Source organism: Miniopterus natalensis, chromosome 9 (assembly GCF_054644295.1).
Source record: "Miniopterus natalensis isolate mMinNat1 chromosome 9, mMinNat1.hap1, whole genome shotgun sequence".
In the NCBI taxonomy this organism is placed as follows: domain Eukaryota; kingdom Metazoa; phylum Chordata; class Mammalia; order Chiroptera; family Miniopteridae; genus Miniopterus; species Miniopterus natalensis.
In genome coordinates, this window is record NC_142089.1 from 24597689 (window position 1) to 24617101 (window position 19413).

A 19413-nucleotide genomic window follows, 5' to 3' on the forward strand; every position below is an offset into this window, starting at 1 on the left:
TGGCACATTGTGGGTATTCAACAACTGACAACTACTAGAAACCCTTTTAAAAAAGAGACATGCTTGCTTGTTTTCCCCATTGTCAATAAAGTCTCCATAGTATACAGCACACAACAAATATAGCTGAATCCAGTTCTACACTGTGAATTTAAAAAAAATATTTGGCATCATAACAAGTTTTCCTGTCCACAACAAGCAGATAAACATCGGGCTTTTCACAATATGCACTGAACCTAAAAAGGCCAAAAATCAATCTCTAAATTACTTGTAAGTCTTCTTAGATAGGCAATCTTACATACAGCTGTTTAACAATATAGAATAGCTAAAATATATATATATAGATTACTTAAGTTGGAGTTGTTTTCAGAGTATCATAGACTCATTTCATACCTATACCTACTTTTAGATTCCCTGTTCCAATTTCAAGTATGCCTAAGTTAAAAGAAAAATTAAAATGAATTGAGTCTATTATTATACAATAGACTTAAGTTTTTATAATATGAGATTATCAGGTTCTTTTCTCAATTTGAAAAGCATGGAGTACTAAAGACATCAGATTTCAAGACTTACCATAAAACTACAATAATAGCCCTGGCCAGTTTGGCTCAACAGCTAGAGCATCGGCCCAGAAGGGTCTCAGGTTTGATTCCCGGTCAAGGGCAAGTACCTCGGTTGCAGGTTGAATTCCTGGCCCTGGCCAGGGCATGTTTGGGAGGCAACCAATCAATGTGTCTCTCTCACACTGATGTTTCTCTCCCCCCCCCCACTTCCCTTTCTCTCTCTCTCCCCACACACACCCCTCCCTTCCACACTATCTAAAAAAAAAAAATATTCAATGGAAAAAATACCCTCGGGTGAGAGTTAACAACAACAACAAAAAGAGCATGGGCACTAAAATAAGATCTACATATAAATCCCAGTTCTGTCCCTTACATACTGCATGTCCTTGGGTTGCTTAACTTTATCTCAGTTTCCTACTTTGTGAAACAAGAATAATAATTATACCAACCTCATAGAGTAATTGATAGAATTTAATTAATATACTTTAAAATGCTTAAATAATGCCTGGTGTAGAAGTAAGAGCACCATAAATGCTAGTTATCAAGGCCAATATTTAGTCACAAAAGTAACTTTATAATGTCCTTCAGTGAATGAATAGTCAATGGTGCTCTTCAATAACTAATGTTTAGAAATGAAAGCCCTAAGGCATTAGGTCATCTTAAATCAAAGATTAAATTACATTTAAGATGAGCCAGACCAGCAATGTCCAACAGAACTTTCTGCAATAACAGAAATGTTTGTATGCTATTCAGTATGATAGTTTAAAATGTGGCTAGCCCAGCCAGGCGTAGCTCAGCAGTTGAGTGTCAACCTGGAGTCCAGGCAATCAGGGTTCAATTCCCGGTCAGGGCACATGCCCGAGTTGCGGGCTCGATCAATGACTCGCTCATCATTGATGTTTCTACCTCTCTCTCTCCCTCTCCTTTCCTCTTCTGAAATCAATAAAGATATATTAAAAAAAAAAAAAAAATGTGGCTAGTGTGACTGAGGAGCTGATTAAAAATTTTGTTCATTTTTAATTAATTTAAATGGCCACATGACGCTAGTGGCTACCATATTAGACAGTAAAGCTTTAGAAGATAAGCCAGAAAAGTTCAAAATACATTTTAGAAAAAGTTTCTCTAATAGTCAAAATTAAGAAGGCTTCTCATTACCCTTCGTTTAACTGGAACATGCCATAACTAAGTATGACAATTAATAGATTTTATCAATTCCAAAAAAGTTTGATAATGATAGACTATGGCAATAATGCAAAAGCTATTTCTGCCACTGTGTGGGGCAGACCTAAAAGCATAAAATTATATTATAAAAATAAATACATAATATTAAATGTCAGCAACATCCTTAGCCTAAAGGCCAGTTACAAACCTGGACACTACTGATACATACTCTAGAATCTAAGAATTTAGGGTAAAAGAAAAATAGAAAAAGGGGGAAAAGAAATCCTCTTCTGCCCCATGTTCTTGAGTTGAGAGCAAAGGACACAAAATCTGTCCTCTTTTATTATAAAAATGATATTCTTTTTGCTTTCTACTATTGGAAAATGGAAGAGAAAAAATATGCTAGATGCTTTCTGTATGTATTTAATCCCCATGAATCCTAACAGACCAGTGAGGTAAGATTTAACAATCCTATTACAGCAAAATTAGTAAAAGTGGAGTAACTTGTCCAAGATCATATGGGTAATATGTGGCAGAGATATGAACCTGTATCCTCCTGATTCTAAGGCTATATACCAGAGCTGCCTTACCAATAGCAAGCCTGCTACTAGAAACAAGACAGCAAGAAGCCTTAAAATAAATCTACCCTCCTCTGGTGGTTCTAAATAGCAGGGTCATCAATATCAACAGGAGGAAAATGAGGAAACAGATGAACAGGAAATTCATCTGGGACATTAACACATGAGCTTCTCTGGTGCTAAAATATCCCTATGTTCTCTCCCATATCCTAAACAGATACACTGGATCAGTAATAAAAGCCGTCTTTAAGGAAGAAGCATAACAAAAAAAGAAAAAATGAGTGCAAAAAAGGGGTGAAAACAGAAACAGATAACAAAAGGAAGAGATCTCATGTAGAATGTAGTGTATGTCACCAAAAACTACTTAAAATGCTACTGAAAACCCAGTACCCCAGGCTGTATATACATATGAACAATAAAATAAATCCTCTAATACATGCATGTTTGCTGATTTAGAAATGCAAAAATGGCCCCATTTTAACAAGTCCAAATAAAATCAAATTTTATTTTGCTTTGATCAAACCAAATTATAAAAAATAGTCTACTGCTACATGATGTGAAAGAAGTATGTTATATACATATATGTGTTTACTTGTCTAAATAAAGCAAATGTTCAAGGAAAGCTTTTGTTTTTTTAATAAGCTTTTGCTCTTACTGAATCTCAACTTAGAAATAAAATACAGGTATACCTCAGGATTCAAACCCATTGTAAGCAAACTCAAGAACCAAACAGATTCTGCTAAATTCTTTAAGATCCTATTGTTTGATACAAACTGTATCCATCATTATCTGAACTCTCACTCTTGCTCTCCAAAACTCAGGAACTGGATATAGATGACCCAGTATTCACCATCCAGACTTTATTCACACTTAGGATATGAATATAGTAGATTCAGTTTGCAAGACATACTTGTGAATCCTACATAAATTTTTAATATAATTTCACGATTTATAAAATTAGGGGTTTTTTAACAACATGCAAGTATTCTACATAAACACTGGCAGCAAAATTAATCTGAGAAAATATATTTTTATACCATATTTCTTAGTAGTTTGCTGGAACAAGTTATTAAGTTATTGCCCCTCAGCTCCAAACCCCCATCCCTTCTTCCCAATCTGCTTTAATGATGCTGGAACTGGGACTCTGTACACATGTCTATGATTTGCCATTGGTTCCTATAAGGCTCTGCTGTAGGAATGAGAAGCCTTTGCTGGAGTTAATACTTTAATATATGATTGTTACTTTACAAGTTGTTCTTATGAAGTCCAGAGAATAGACAAGAAGGCACAAGTATCTCTCTCCTTTTCCGGGCTTGCAGTCCATCACTAGTGCCCCCTCTGGGCACAGCAATTTGGTTAAAATTAAAGAGTATACTTAGCTATTGGTACAAAATCTTCAGCCTGGCCGGTGTGGCTCAGTGGTTGAGTGTCGCCCTAGGAACCAAGAGGTCACAGTTCCATTCCCAGTCAGGGCGCATGCCCAAGTTCCGGGCTCGATCCCCAGTAGGGGGAGTGCAGTTTTCGCTTTCACTGATGTTTCTAACTCTCCATCCCTCTCCCTTCCTCTCTCTCTCAAAAAAAAAAAAATTTTTTTAATAAAATAAAATAAATCTTTTGCAATCATTCTTCTGAAAGAAATTTAGTGGGCCTTTTTCTAATTCATACATAGGATCTACTAGTAAAAATTACATGATATGAAGATATTAACAAGAGGTATCTGTTTCCAAATTATCTACAAGAAACATATATTACCTTTTTTTTTTTTTTTAATGTGTGTCAGGCTCTGTGCCAAGAGTCTTTAATCTCATTTTTATTTTTTTTTATTTTTTCAATTACAGTTTACATTCAATATTATTTTGTATTCGTTTCAGATGTAGAGCATATCGGTTAGATAACCATATACTTTACAAAATGTTCCCCCCAATATTTCCAGTACCCAACTGGTACAATACATACTTATTACAGTATTATTGACTATACTTCCTATGCTGTACTTTACATCCCCAGACAATTTTGTAACTACCAATCTTACTTCTCAATCCTTTCACCTTTATCACCCAGTCCCCCAACCCCTCCTCTCTGGCAACCATCAGTCTGTTCTCTGTATCTATAAGTTTGTTTCTGATTTGTTTTTTCATTTACATTGTTCTTTAGATTTCACACATAAGTGAAATCATATGGTATTTGTCTTTCTCTGACTGACTTATTTCACTTAGCACAATACCATCCATGCTGTCACAAATGGCAAAATTTTTGTTCTTTTTTTATGGTTGAGTAATATTCCATTGTATATCTTCCCTTTAAAAAAAAAATTTTTTTTTTAATATATCTTTATTGATTTCAGAGAGAGGAATGGAGAGGAGAGAGAGAGAAACATCAATGATGAGAGTCATTAATCAGATGCCTCCTGCACATCCCCCACCAGGGACTGAGCCCAAAACCCGGGCATGTGCCCCAACCGAGAATCGAACCATGCCGGCTCAGGGGCATGGAGTAAAGTTTTATGCTGAGGAAAAAGAATAGCCAGCCATGCCCGGCCAGGAGTGGCTCAGCAGTTGAGCATCGATCTAGGATCCACGAGGTTGCAGTTTGATTCCCGGTCAGGACACATGCCCGGGCTGCAGGCTCGATCCCCAGTCGGGGCCTGCAGAAAGCAGTCGATCAACGACAACTCTCTCATCATTGATGCTTCTATCTCTCTCTCTCCCTCTCCCTTCCTCTATCTAAAATCAATAAAGATACATTTAAAAAAAGAAAAAAAGATTCCTTGGCTTCACATTCATGCCTGTAACAATTTTGTATCTCTCCTCTCTCTCCTTCTGACCTCAATGCCAGGCAATTCCAACTCTTTTCATCACTCTGTTCCAGCCACACTGACCTCATTGTTCCTCCAACATACAAGACAAGTAAATCCCCCGCCTTGGCACTTCCTGGATTACCTCTACCTAGAATGCACATCTTTCACATATCTAAGATATGGCTCGTTCCATCACTCTTTCAGGTCTTTATTTAAATGTCACCTTTTCAGTGGCTACCCTACCTTAAAAAAAAAACCACACACAACAAAAAAACAAACCTATATTTCCTATTCCCCCTCTCTATTTTATTTTTCACCTTGGCCCTTCCTTAGTCACTAACAGATACTTCTTATTTATCTTGTTCATTATTTGTCCTTTCACTGGAATGTAAGCTCCATAGTTATAGGATTTTTATCTGCTATATTCACTGCGGTAGCCCCAGCATTTCGAATAGTGTCTGACAACATATTAAGTGCTCAATACGCTGAGTGAATAAATGATACAGCTACCTGCAACACCACATGTAACTGGTAGGTGCCATCAACACTTCATATTATAGTCTGAAAGATTTCAATGAACAAACTAGATTTAGGTTATTTATTAAACTGTGCTCTGGGAACTGCAACAATCTCTCACAGATAAGTGTGAAGTAGAAAATGGAAGCCTAAGCAAGCAGAAAAGTCCCACATTTATCTATTTTATTCACTGGATTTCACATAAAATTTAATTTGTAAAGGATTTAGCAACTTCGAAAAAGTCTACAGCTACTGGATTGCATATAACTTAGTTCCTAAGGTATATTTTACATTTTCTTTATTTATTATAAATGAGGGTAACCTAGGTATCATGTTTACATCACCCTTTAGAAAGAAGTTAAAATTAAAATTAGCATCTAATCATATCTAATAATCTACTACAAAGGCAATCAATATTTACTATGTATTTTCTAATTAAAACAAGTAAAGAGAAGATTTGTTTTTTAAAAAAAGAAATGACAAAGAAGTATAAAATTATGTTATTTCATGTACAAGAATATATGTAAACTCACCAAGTAGAGATTAAGAAAAGATCCAAATCTCATTACCATAACTATCTCTGTAAGCAAAAATATCTCCCAACCCCACCAAATTGCACTATTTGACAAAACAAACTGCAATAGTTTATTCTGAACCTCACTGTGAAATTCACTCTAATGTGACTTGACTAACATAACTTTTTAAATGTTACATGTTCCAATAAAAAAAAGAGGAGCACTCACCTTAATGAAGTTACAGATGGACAAGCCTGTCCATACAAACCCATCTGGCCACAAAGAGAATCTGAAAAATAAAGAAGAGTTATTTACCAGATGCTCCAAAGTAAATGAAACTATAAATCATGTTACAATTCTAATTAAAACACTCTGAAAAAATAAGTAGAAAGCTAAAAGATTCACATTTTCTGAACACATACCCACATGAATCAAAAATGCAATAAGAGGAATTGCACTAAGGAAGACAGACATACAGCATAGGAGAAACAGGCATACTATAACTGTAACTAACATGCAAAGGAGCTGAAAACTCATAAATTTTAACAAATTGTTAGGCTTATGTTACACAGAGAGTGTCCAAACTGTTTAGTAGAATCCTAAGGATTCCAAGAGATGCCTAAAGGCTACCAAAGAGTTGAGCATGCAGGATCTCATTCCCACATAATTGTCCCCCCACCCAATCTACTCTTCAATCTACACTGTGCCATCCTTATTGGCTTTATATCCTGGACTTCACTAAGACTTCATCTGAAACAATTATATTGCTTTAAAAAAAAAATAGCACTGAAACAGAAGGAGTTTTGAATAAGATAGTTCTAGGGTCAAATTCTAGCTATGACACTATAAGACCTTGAAGAATTTATATAAAACCTCACTGAACCTGTTTCTTCATCTGTAACTTGGCGATAATGCCACCTATATAACTTTATTCATCAGGAATAAACTGCAGGTTTGATGTAAGAATTAAATAAATCAATGAACAAATATGAAATTGTCTATTAGCACTACTACCTGGCACAAGGATGATCCACAAATGTCTACAGGTAAAATGAATGATAAAAGGTAGAAAAGGTATGTGTACACATAAGCATATTTTACTCAAGTGGTGAAGATTGTGAGCAACTAAATAAACCATGTTCACTCTGAAGAAATCAGCTGCTATCCCCAGTTCTAGCCAACTGTTGCTAAACAGGATTGAAAGCCCAGTATAGTAAGATCTTCTGATTTTTTCAACAGAAACAAGATATCCAAATTTTTATTTTAAATCTCCTGATTTTTATTTTCTAAATGCTATCTGGGCCAAACAAAACATTGGATTTTGTACCAAGTTTATAACCTTTGATTTAAAGGCTTACTGAATTCCCTGCATCCAATTGTCCCTGCATGTCCTGAAGAGAGACAGACATTTCTATTTCTGCCAGAATTATAGAATAGATAGTTTGATCAACATGCCACTGAAAATAACAAACACTGGATAAAATATTTTTAAATCTTTATAATAGCATTAAAGAAAATAAGGCATGATCAAGACCAAAAACTAAGTAAAAAGGGGAAATTAGAAAAAAATGCAGAAGAAAAGAAACAAGCTTTCTTTCACCTTCAGGGCATTTGGCCAAACCCTATGAATATCAGCTTGCAATTCCAAAACCTATAGGGGCCCAGGGTACAGAGGCAAAGTCCAGGTGTAACCCAAGAGAAGTGCAAGGAAAATTGCATCTTACTCTTGTCACTCAGTACTGGTGAATGGATGGGGGGCCATGATAGTGTACAACAGTATCTCCCCTAATAGTCACAACAATAAACTGACCCTAACCTGGATTAGGGTTTAAAAAGCTTTATATTTAGAATTTTGGTTAGGGTAGTTCTAGATTGGTAGTATCCCCCACCCAATCTTGACACAAGCAAATGCAAATCCTCTCTGAGGAATCTGCTTTTGATCTCAGCGTGGAAGAATTCCCACAGATAAGGTTCCAAAATTAATAAATTCACAATCAAAAATGGCAAAAAGGCAAACATCAGTTGGAAGAATCAAAATCTCAAAGGCTTCAGATATGAGAATTACTAGATACTTTTCTCTACTGTTTTACTTTACAGGTGATTCATTCGCTCTTGTATTTCGATTGCCTTTATGGAGATGAACCTCCAATCTGTATCTCTGGCAGTTATCAATCCCCTGATCTCCAAACATAAATATCTAGCATTCCCTCTTATGAATCCCAAATTTACTATGTCCAAAACTAAATTATCTTTCTTTAATCTATTTCCTTACTTGATAAAATGGCTTTCAGGTTTCTAGCCTAACTCCTTTCATTTCCTTTGTTAAGACTAGCACACTTCTTTCCAACTCTTGATTTCTATGAGGAATGGCTTCTCTAAACACTCCTGGGCTCTTAGCCCACCACTCACCAAAGAGGTAAGTAACTTGGTTAGTCGGTAGAAATAACTCCAGAACTCTACATCCAGGACTCTTATAAGGTAGCAATCTGGGTGTGTCTGCTCTGTTGAACCTAACAATCTAGACATTAAGTGGACTGTCCCATGAACTAGATTGGGTTCTGTTGGGTGGGAACGAGAAAATGTGGAGAGTTAGCCTATTTGGCTTTTAAACCTAAACCACATTCTACAATATTCTATATCACCCTTATCAGAAACAACGGTAATTCCTCCGAAAGTTACCATATGACCCAGCAATTCTATTCCTAGGCACATGTATGTGTATATATATACACACATACACACACACACATATATATGCATGTGTGTGTATAATTCTCTAGGGAATACATATATACCTGTGTGTGTGTGTCCCCAAGAGAATTTAAACATATGTTCAAAAAGAACTTGCACACAATGTTCATAACACCATTATTCATAATAGTCAAAGAGTGAAAATAAACCAAATATCCATCAATTCATAAATGGATAAACAAATTGTAAACAAATTGTAAACAAACTGTGGATTATTCAGCTATAAAAAGGAATGAAGTACTGTTACATGCTACAACACTGATGACCCTTGAGAGCCTTATGCTAAGTGAAAGAAGTCATACATAAAAAGCCACATATTATATGATTCCATTTATGCAAAATATTCAGAACAGGCAAATCCTAGAGATGGAAAGTAGATTAGTGGTTGCCAAGCGATGAGGGAAGGGAGACATGGGGGGGGGGGTGCTAATAGGTTTCTTTTGGGGTAATGAAACTGTTCTGGAATTAGACAGTGGTAACAGCTGCACAACATTGCAAATAAAAACTTTTAGCATAAAATCACCAAATTGTACAGTTTAAAGTGGTGAACTTTATAATATGTGAATTTTTATCTCAATAAAAAACCAATTTTACAGAGAGTACTATTTCATTTTTCATCTGTTGGCTCTTATTATATCCCAGTCAATTCACAATTCAGGCAAGGGGGAAGGATCTTATATATTTAGTCTCCCAAATATCAACAACTTTAGGACCCCCAATTAGTTACCATTCACTACCAACTCTAGTTCCTAAATATCTTTCTAATATACTCTAACTTCAACGCCTTAGTTTCCATTTTCTTCACTTTAATCTACATCGTTGCTCCTAAATGGTGTCCTGAACCCCAGACTGGTCAACTAAAAGAACATACATATGACAATCTCCTTCTTCCTGCACAGGCAAATGACCAGCAACATGGAAATCTCACAAGAGAATGCTAAGGTTCACCATGAAGTCAGGAAAATCTCAAAGTGTCCTCCAAATTATAAGCTCACATCTCCAGAGCCAACTACAGTTGAACACTTACATTAACTCATTCAATTACATCCACAATTTATATGGTTTCAGTTGATGTCAACAGCATCTAGTAGCTTTTTCTCCAAATCCTTCAAATATCAACATTCAAGAAAGTTTATGTTCAATGACACAATCAGAATATGAGTAGTAAAACTAGTCATTCATTGATGGGTATGCTCTAATAGAAGCTAATGGATTATATCCCATCAACAACAAAATATGGAGTTCTTTTTTAAAAACATTTTTTTTTTTAAATGTCTCTATTGATTTCATAGAAAGGGAGAGGGAGAGAGGCAGAAACATTAATGATGAGAGAGTCACTGATCAGCTGCCTCCTGCATGCCCCCTACTGGGGAACGAGCCAGCAACCCAGGCATGTGCTGTGACCAGGAATGGAACCATGATCTCCTGGATCATACATAGGTCAATGTGCTCAACCGCTGAGCTACGCCGACCGGGCTGGAATTCCTTTGAAAACACCTTGCTGGCCAGCTATTTCAAGACAGAACTCGCCCATGCAGCTGGCTACTTTTCCACACTTGAGTATTTAAATGAAAGCACCTGAACAAACTTAAATTTACTTTATTTTGTCATATCTTATATTTATATTATTATATGTCAAAATTAAACATATTGCATATATTTTAATATTTTTTAATATTTTATTTATTTTTTATTTTTATTTTTTGAGTGTGATGTATTGTATAACATGTATCTATATGCAATGGTACTAAACAAGTTTTACATACATATTGTGTTTCACTACACTTTCCCTTAGAAGAGCCAAGAAAAGGTTGTAAGATGGATAATATAGTCTGAGCGCTCTTTTAAAACTCTACATTGCTTTCAGACCCTAAAAGCAGACACAAGTTATCTCGTTACCGGTCAGCAAGTTAATATAAGCAGTCTTCAAGTGTATATTAAACTGAGTTACACACTATCACATTTAGGAAACAGATATTTAATAAACCAACAGTTGTATAATAATGCATTATTTGGGAGCAGGAGGTGAAATGGGGCTAAGTATTTTGAAAAAGCTCCCAAGTAATTCTTACAAGCCTTTCTCTCTCCCACCCACACAGAGATACAATGCTTTATAATTTACAAAGAACTCAGAGCATTCATGACTTTGAGTCAAGACCTAGATTAGAATCCCAATTGTGACCATGAGTACATTGTTAATTCATCTAAGGCTTAATTTCCTCCTCTATACATATGGAAAAATTAATGCCTCACTGTGACAGTAGCTTGAATGAAAGCACCAGCAATAACACCAGACAAAAGTAAGAACTAAAAGTTCACTGAAAGTAAATGCTATAGCACTAGAGGTCAAAGATTATTCCTTCTTTTTTAAGTTCTGAACTCAGCCCTATGTTTCAAAAGACTTAAAAGGATAAAATTCACTAGAATCCATGAAGGAATAACCCCTCTGATTCTGGTTACTTGACTAAGTAAGCATTGTAAATTGTTACAGTCACAGGTAAACATAAAAGCAGTCATGGAAATAACCTGTGTCTTAATCAGCTGAATAGGAGAAATCCGCCAGAGGAAGGAGGAAAGGGCAACGAATCCTGCTAAGTGAGTTCATCTCAGCTCCACTAGCTAAGCCTGAAAACAGTGGTGCAGCTTGAGCTAAGTGAGATCTCGGAGTCATCTGCTCTCAGAGAGCAATTAAAATCATGTGAGAATGATCAAAATTCACCACAGGAGTATTAAGGGAGAAGAGAGGTCAAACTTAACTCTGGACACTCTAAGAGATAATTAAGAGAAAAGAAACTAGTTTAAAAAGAACTTGAGAAAATTATACTGGAAATAACAAGAGACTTAATGGGGAGAAAGGTAATAGTGCTATGTGTACATCATAAACTGAGAAGAGAATATTGGCCTTTAATAAAAAATCATTAAAACTAATATAGAGGGTGGTTTTTGTGGACTAGTGAGATCAAAAATTAGACTTGATCCCTGTCAGGTGGCTCCGTGGTAGAGCATTAATGCTTTAACTTTAGACTGAAAATAAAATGGGCGAAGATTTGAATAGACATTTCTCCAAAGATGTGCAAATATCCAAATGCACATGAAAAGATGTTCAACATCATTAGTTGTTAAGCAAATGCAAATCAAAGCCACAATGAGATACCACTTCACATCCATTAGGATGGCTATAATCAAAAGGGCAGACAATAAATAATAAGTGTTGCAAATATGTGGAGAAATTGAAACTCTCATACATTGCTAGTGAAAATGTAAAATAGTGCTGCCACTTGGGGAAACAATTTGCCAGTTTGTCAAAAAGTTCAACAGTTACCACATGACACAGCCATTCTAGTCCTAGGACATATACCCAAAAAAATGAATACATCCACCCAAAGAAAAATCTGTACACAAATATTCATAGCAGCATTAAATAAGAGCCAAAAAGTGGAAACAGTCCAAATGCTCATTAACTGATGGATAAATGGAATATTTTGCAATAAAAAGGAATGATATATGCTACAAGATGTGTGATGCTTGAAATATGCTAAATGAAAGAAGCCAGTCACAAGAGTATATATATGGTTCCATTTATATTAAAAGTCCAAAATAGGCAAATTTATGTAGTGAGACTATGGATTAGTAGTTAGGTTAAATTAGATTAGTAGTTTCTTGGGTCTTGGGAAGAGAAGAGAGGTAAAGAGGACTGAATGCTAATGAGTATGGAGTTTTTTTTAAAGGGAGAGAAAATGTTCTAAATTAAAGTACAGTGATGATTACACAACCCTATGAATATACTAAAAAACACTGAAATTTATACTTTAAATAGGTGAATTGTATGGTATGTGGATATCTCAATAAAGCTGTTCGTTTATTTAAGAGCAATTTTAGAAGTGTCACACACAAATGTTCTCATTCTGTTAAGTTCCTGCTTCTTCCCTCATTAGTGTCAGAGGAGCCACCCCATCTCCCAAACTGGAACAGGAAGGGGAGAGTAAAAGTAGTAACTTCACCAGTAAGCAATTCTACTATAGCAACTATTCTCAAATCTATAACCTCTTGAATTATTAGTGGTGCAGGAAAGTTTGTTTTCTGGTGGGCTCTACTATTTCCAAACCATACTGTGTATTACTTAAACATGTTTAATGAAGATACATTTATGGTTCATTAAAAAAAAAAGTTTTATACACCTGTACACCCTGAGAAAATTCTACAGGAAACCACTCTACCACTGCCTACAAATCAACTACTTAGGCTAGGCCTTCTCCTAAAGTAAGACCAGGGCCAGGACTTCTTATTCTCTAATAAAAAAAAGATAGCCCAACTGGGTGTGGCTTAGCGGTTGAGCATCGACCTAGGATCCAGGAGATCGGGGTTCGATTTCCGGTCAAGGCACATGCCCAGGTTGGGGGCTAGGCAGCCGATCAATAACTCTCTCATCATTGATGTTTCTATCTCTCTCTCTCCCTCTCCCTTCCTCTCTCTGAAATCAATAAAGATATGTTTGGGGGGGGAAAGCATGCCAACCAACAATCAGGTTTAGCTTTTTAAGACTGTTTTAAGAGTTGTATGTATAATTCTGAACTAACTGCTTCTTTACCCTCCACAGTTTAGGACTGGTGTCAATAAAACAGGTGGTAAATGTGGGGGAGAGGAAATTCTTGGCCAAACATCACAGAGCTATAACTTCTTCCAAACCCCAAACCTTACTTCCTGCAATTTATGTAAACAGATCACAGGCCACCCTCTTCAAACCAAATCATAACCCAAGCAAATAACACTGGATTCTATTTCTGGGTCTCTCATTAACTCACTGGATAATCCTGAAGCTTCAGTCTCTGTACTTTGCTCAATAACTTAACCACAATTTCCGGTCCCAAAATCAAATCACATAGACTAATAAAGAACTTTTTTCCAATTTGTAGATTTATTTTTATGGAAAATCTGACAAAGGTATATGAAATGAAATCACATATGTTTAAATCACCTTTATTAAATAGACATAAAATATGAAAATTTCAAAAAATATTCAGTACAAAAACATTGAGCTCTTCCATTTTAAACCTTTAAAGGTATCCACACAACAGGGAGAATAAGCTTTCAGAGGGCTGAAGGGTTTTGAGGCTTTAAATTCAAGCTCAGTTATATTTAGAAAACCACCTCTCTGTATCCTGTATCTTTATCTTGGGCATTTGATTCATGTGCTTTGCCTGGTGTAATTCAAAGCAAGATATCCTACCACATTCCTGAAAAGTAAATTGAACATATCAGAACATACCGATTGTGAGAGAAATGACCTGTTGTACTGCAACTGAAAAGATGGGAGGCTATATTCTCCACTGTTAGCGCTATTTAACAAAATTAAATTATGTGTCTGGTCCCCTAGTCTATAAACCATTGTCAACTCTATAAGAATCATTTATACCCTATTCCTAGAAATCCTGATTCAAGATTCTAGGGTGAAACCTAGGGAATCTATTAATTAAAAGTATCTCAGGTGATTCTGACACACAACTTATATGGAAACTATTGCTTTAGAACAAGGGTAACAAAAAGGTTTCATATCATTTTGCCAATTATGCTCGATCGGTAGTGGCTGCCTGAAGTGCTATACTGAAAAGGTCATGTCTAAATACAACCAGCAATTAGTAGTTTGCACATGGTGATGGGGAAGTGGCAGCATGTGAACCATGTATCTGTCATCTGTTTTAGACTACTGAATGGGCTTTTTTAAAGGAGGCTTTTAAGTAAGAGAAGAGACCCAGACCTGCATTATTCAATTTTAACTGGCAGAAGCTCTGGCTGACATTGGGAGAGTAATAAGCAATAAGCAATAAGAGTAGCCCACTGGCATATGTACCAGAAGTATTTATTACACTTTCCAGTACTATACAGAAAAATAAGGCAAGATTTCTACTCCCAAAATGTCCATAATCTTGAGAAATGAAAAGTCTACACAGTAACATAAACTTGGTTTTTGGGGGGGGGGGGGAGAGGATGTTTGTGCCTTGAAGAGTTCCACTTTAAGTAAAGGTGGGAGCTAATGGAACCATTAAGTAACAGGCCAAAAGCAGTATAGTTTGGATTGATTCAAAAGGATTCCTGATTAGAACATGATTAAAGTAATGCATGAAGAAGATTCCACTAGCAGCATTTTCCCCCGGGGGGGGGGGGGGGTAGAGGCTACATAATAAAGCCTAACCCATGGGAGGGTAAATAATCTGCTTCATGTTGTTTCTGTATGCATTTGTCTCTACCATTGGGTCGCTTGCTCCTAGTGTGCAAGGTACATGTCAAATTAACCCTTCTATCTATCTCTCCTGATGCCTAGCACATTTTGTGCAAAATAAATATTTCAAAATGTTTGCTGAATTGCTGTAAAGGAAGAAAAACTCATATATACATACATATGTGTGTGTGTGTATATATAAATATATATACATATATATATAAATATATATGTGTGTGTGTATAGATATATAACAGTAAAGAAACTTGGTACAGAGACATGAAGGGTCAAAACAGTGGATGGAGTAAATTTATGCCAAAAAGGGTGGACTGTGTTAGGTTAAGAAAGACAAAAACATAACTAACTATAATGCATAGACCTTGCCCGGCCGGGTGTGGCTCAGCAGTTGAGCATCGACCTAGGACCCAGGTGATCGGGGTTGGACTCCCAGTCAGGGCACATGCCCAGGTTGTGGGCTCAATCAATGACTCTCTCATCATTGATGTTTCTGTCTCTCTCTCTCCCTCTCCTTTCCTCTCTCTGAAATCAATAAAGATATAAAAAAATTATTTTTTAAAAAAAATGTGTAGACCTTGTCTGGATATTGATTAAATAAAAATAAACTGTATAAAGACATGTTTAAACAACTGAGGACATTTTTTTATGAAATTATATTAGATGAAACCTAGGAAATACTGTAAATTTTGTCAGATAAATGATGGCATGTGGTTATGCATGAATATGTACATATTTTTTGGAGATGCATACTGAAGTTTGTAAGAGTGAAAAGACAATGGCTATGATTTTCTTTAGAATATTTAAGCAAAATACAGTTGAGACATATTGGCAAATAGCTTAATAATGGTTGAATCTATGATGGATATATGGCAAATCACTGTATTTTATCTACTTTTGAGTGTATTCAGCAATGCAGTTGGACTTTCATGTTACTTTGTTACATGGTCAAATCCAACATTGTACAATTAACTTTTTCTTTTCTTTCTCAGATTTCAGGAAGCTTAAGAATGACTAGTACTTCTGAGAAAACAGCCTAGACTCAATCAGAAGAAAACGGGCATTCATTTATTAGCTCTACTAATAGGAAATCTCTCTGAATCTACTCAAAGAACTTCTTGTAAATTAATATGAGAACTGAACATGAGCCAAGAAAGTGACTCAGCTGCTAATAAGAGACAAAATACAATCTTAGGCTTCATTAGAAGAATAGTATCCAGATCCAAGGAAGGTAACAGTTCCATGCACTCTTCACTGCTTAGTTCACAAATGGAGTATTGTGTTGTTTGGCGTACCTTATTTTAAGAACACTTACATGCTAGAATGATTGCAGGGAGGGATATCAGACTAGTAAGTTTAGAACTCAAATGCCAAGTGTAGAATGGCTGAAGAAACTGCGTGTGTTTAGTTTGGAGAAGAAAACACTTCCCAGCCTTCCATGTCACCTCTACCATGGAGACCCCAGTAATATTCTCCAGAGGATTTCAAAAAATAAAAGGCATTCCATAATAAGTAAGTTAGAGATAAGCCAGTTTTTTTCTCTAAAAGACTTATCAGAGTATTCAATGTCATAAAGTGCTTTGTGATTCTTCAAGATGTTATTCAGTATTTCCCAAATGCGACCATTTATTCATTTATTCAACAAATATTTACTGAGCCCCAGTGATTTTCCATATACTCCTCCAGGTGTTGAGGATACAACAATGAACATTTTTTGTGAAACAGCAAACCTGGGCCTCTTGCTGCTCTCTAACTTACATTAGGCTTCCTCATCTCAAAGTTTTTTATTATGCTCTCAGCCTAGAATACCCCATCACTAATCTTAATTCAAACATTACTCCTCCATGAAGCTTTCCTAATTACCATAAGCAAATACACTCCCTTTTCAACAAACCATGGCTCTTTCTCTGTATCAGTTCTTTGCAAACAGCCTATGCCTCTTAATTACCTTTGGATCTTTCACAATGCCCAAGACAGTGTCTTGCATGTGTATGTGCAAGAAATATTTGCTGAATGAGTAATAACATTCAAATATTTGAAGGGTTATCTTGTTAAAGAAGGCAAACTTGGTCTCTACTATTCTATAGAGAAGAATTAGGAAAAAGAGATGAAGTTTGAAGCAAATTTTGCCTCAGCAAACAGACTACTTACAGCTATCAGTAACTATAGTTCTAAGAGTAGCCAAATGACAATATATTAAATGTTTTAGTAATATATCTCACTGCCCTGAGTAAAGGATTATCTCTTCAAAGTCTAGGAACTACTACTATATATCTCATTATATTAAAGTAACTTTTGGTACAGTATATTTTTATCAATATTAAAATTCTTAAAATTAAGCTTCAACATGAAACATTCTTTAACTTACTAGTATAATGGTGCCTATTATGCATCATGTACAGTGCTAAGTATAAAGGATAAAAGGCACTGTCTCCATCCTAGAAGAGTCAATACAAGGTTTCTTAACACTCCCAAAGCAAATCTGAATGCATAGGTTATCTACCTCAACCAAAAAATGCTTAGATAAGAAAATTCTTTAGAACAATGATTTTCAATATTTTTCAGTCAGAGAAATAACTATGACGCCATCAGCTCCTCTTAAAGCCATCTATCCACACCACTAAATGCATTCAGTTCTTCAAACAACCAAGCTAGTCATTCTGTCTTTCTAGTTAAAAACTAGAAAACAGAAGATATTCCAGGATACCTCCATATGCCAAGAATATTTCTGTGATCTCTCTCCCAAACTAAAAGATGGTGTCTTTGGGGGCAAGGGCACTGTCTTTTACTTATATCCCTAGCATTTATTACAGTGCCCAGAACATAGCAGATGGTGAGTAAATGAACAAATGAGTGAGAGAAAGTGAGTCCTATGTCACTGGATGAAAACAGTACACCTTAAAGAAGCACTAACAATTTTGTTTTTCTAATAAGAAATGGAAATGGAAGTAGGAGTAGATCCCAAGCCTAGTTTTCATTATAAAGCAGTACGCTATTTTTAGGTTATTTATTGATAAGTACTGTGTATAAACTTAAGGTCTTGGTTGCTTCTGGGGGACTAAAATTAATTTCTTCAATCAGCTGAGCTAAATGACTAAATTATAATGCAAAGAAAAACCCAAAGCACTTAATACACCCACAACTCAACCCATAAAATTATAATCAAATAATTTATCAAACTTATTTATTAACATAACTGCCTAGAAAGCAAAACACTTTGATAGCACCCAGTGTTAAACTGCTCTTTATAAGTGCTATCATTCATACTTTTCCAAATTCTCATTTGAACCATAAAAATCATACATGTTTATTTTTTCTGACTATAAAAATGGTAATATGCTCATTCTAGAGAGCTTAGAATATACAAACAGGTTCAAGGGAGACAAAGACTATCGTGATGTTTTCTTCCCGTCTTTTTCTCTGTGTAGTAGTTATAACTTTTTTATATACTGTCATTCTTCCTACCCTCCAAGTAAGAGACAATACCCTATGGTAGTAACCCAACCACCCTCAGTAGAATCATGTTCCAGGTACAATTTCTCAACATCTAAATTTTATAGGTGTATACTTCCAAAAAAATAAGACCAAATCTGCTATTTAGTGATCCCCTAAAAGCTTCCCTTCTGATTTTATCTCCTCCTTATCTCTAGAATTTGACAAAAGAATGCAGGCTCAAGTAAAAATACATTCAGTGACTGGAAATTGACCCAAATTTAACAAGGGAAAAAGTTGCTCCCAATCATTTTATGTCCCCAAGTCTGATATTATCACAAGACAAGGGCTGTTCCAAGGAGCCCAGGTCCTTTGGGGTCCACAACCTTTCACTTCTACCTCAGAAATTCAAAATATGTTCTTCATAAAAACTTTGTCCATTTTCTACTAAAAAGTACAAGACTAAAAACAGAATGCAGGATCTGGGTTCCTCTCTCTACTCTACTACTAAATGACTGTGTGACACTACGTCTGAGCGTGTATCTTCTTTTCTCCATTTGTCCGTCTGAGTATTATTTGCCCTACCTATAATACAGGGCTCTCGTGAGGCTCCAAAATTCAACAGATCAGAGAAAATGCGTTTCAAAAAGTATTATTCAACTGTAAGGTGCAAATCTTTCCAAAACACACATGCCCTATAATAAACAATATAAAACATGACTTCCCCTGATAGGCAAAAATGCCATTTCTGATAGTGATTACTATATACATACATAGTGGAACAATACCATCAATATCTCCTTACAGAGTAGACAGGCAAAACATGTCATAGACACAGACCCAGCCTCAGTAGCAAAAACTGATGCCATAT

General features: G+C 35.7%; 1 protein-coding gene across 6 annotated transcripts in view; it reads right to left on the reverse strand.

Annotated features, from left to right (window-relative positions):
• The window catches only part of FOXJ3 (forkhead box J3), a 101106-nt gene that overhangs the window by 72520 nt on the left and 9173 nt on the right, over positions 1 to 19413 (reverse strand). For all 6 annotated transcript variants that reach the window (XM_087820360.1, XM_087820364.1, XM_087820361.1 and 3 more), the window contains exon 2: positions 6356 to 6416. In XM_087820360.1, coding sequence (XP_087676486.1) covers positions 6356 to 6399 — 44 coding nt within the window. In that variant the 5' untranslated portion in view covers positions 6400 to 6416. The remainder of the gene's footprint in view (positions 1 to 6355; positions 6417 to 19413) is intronic.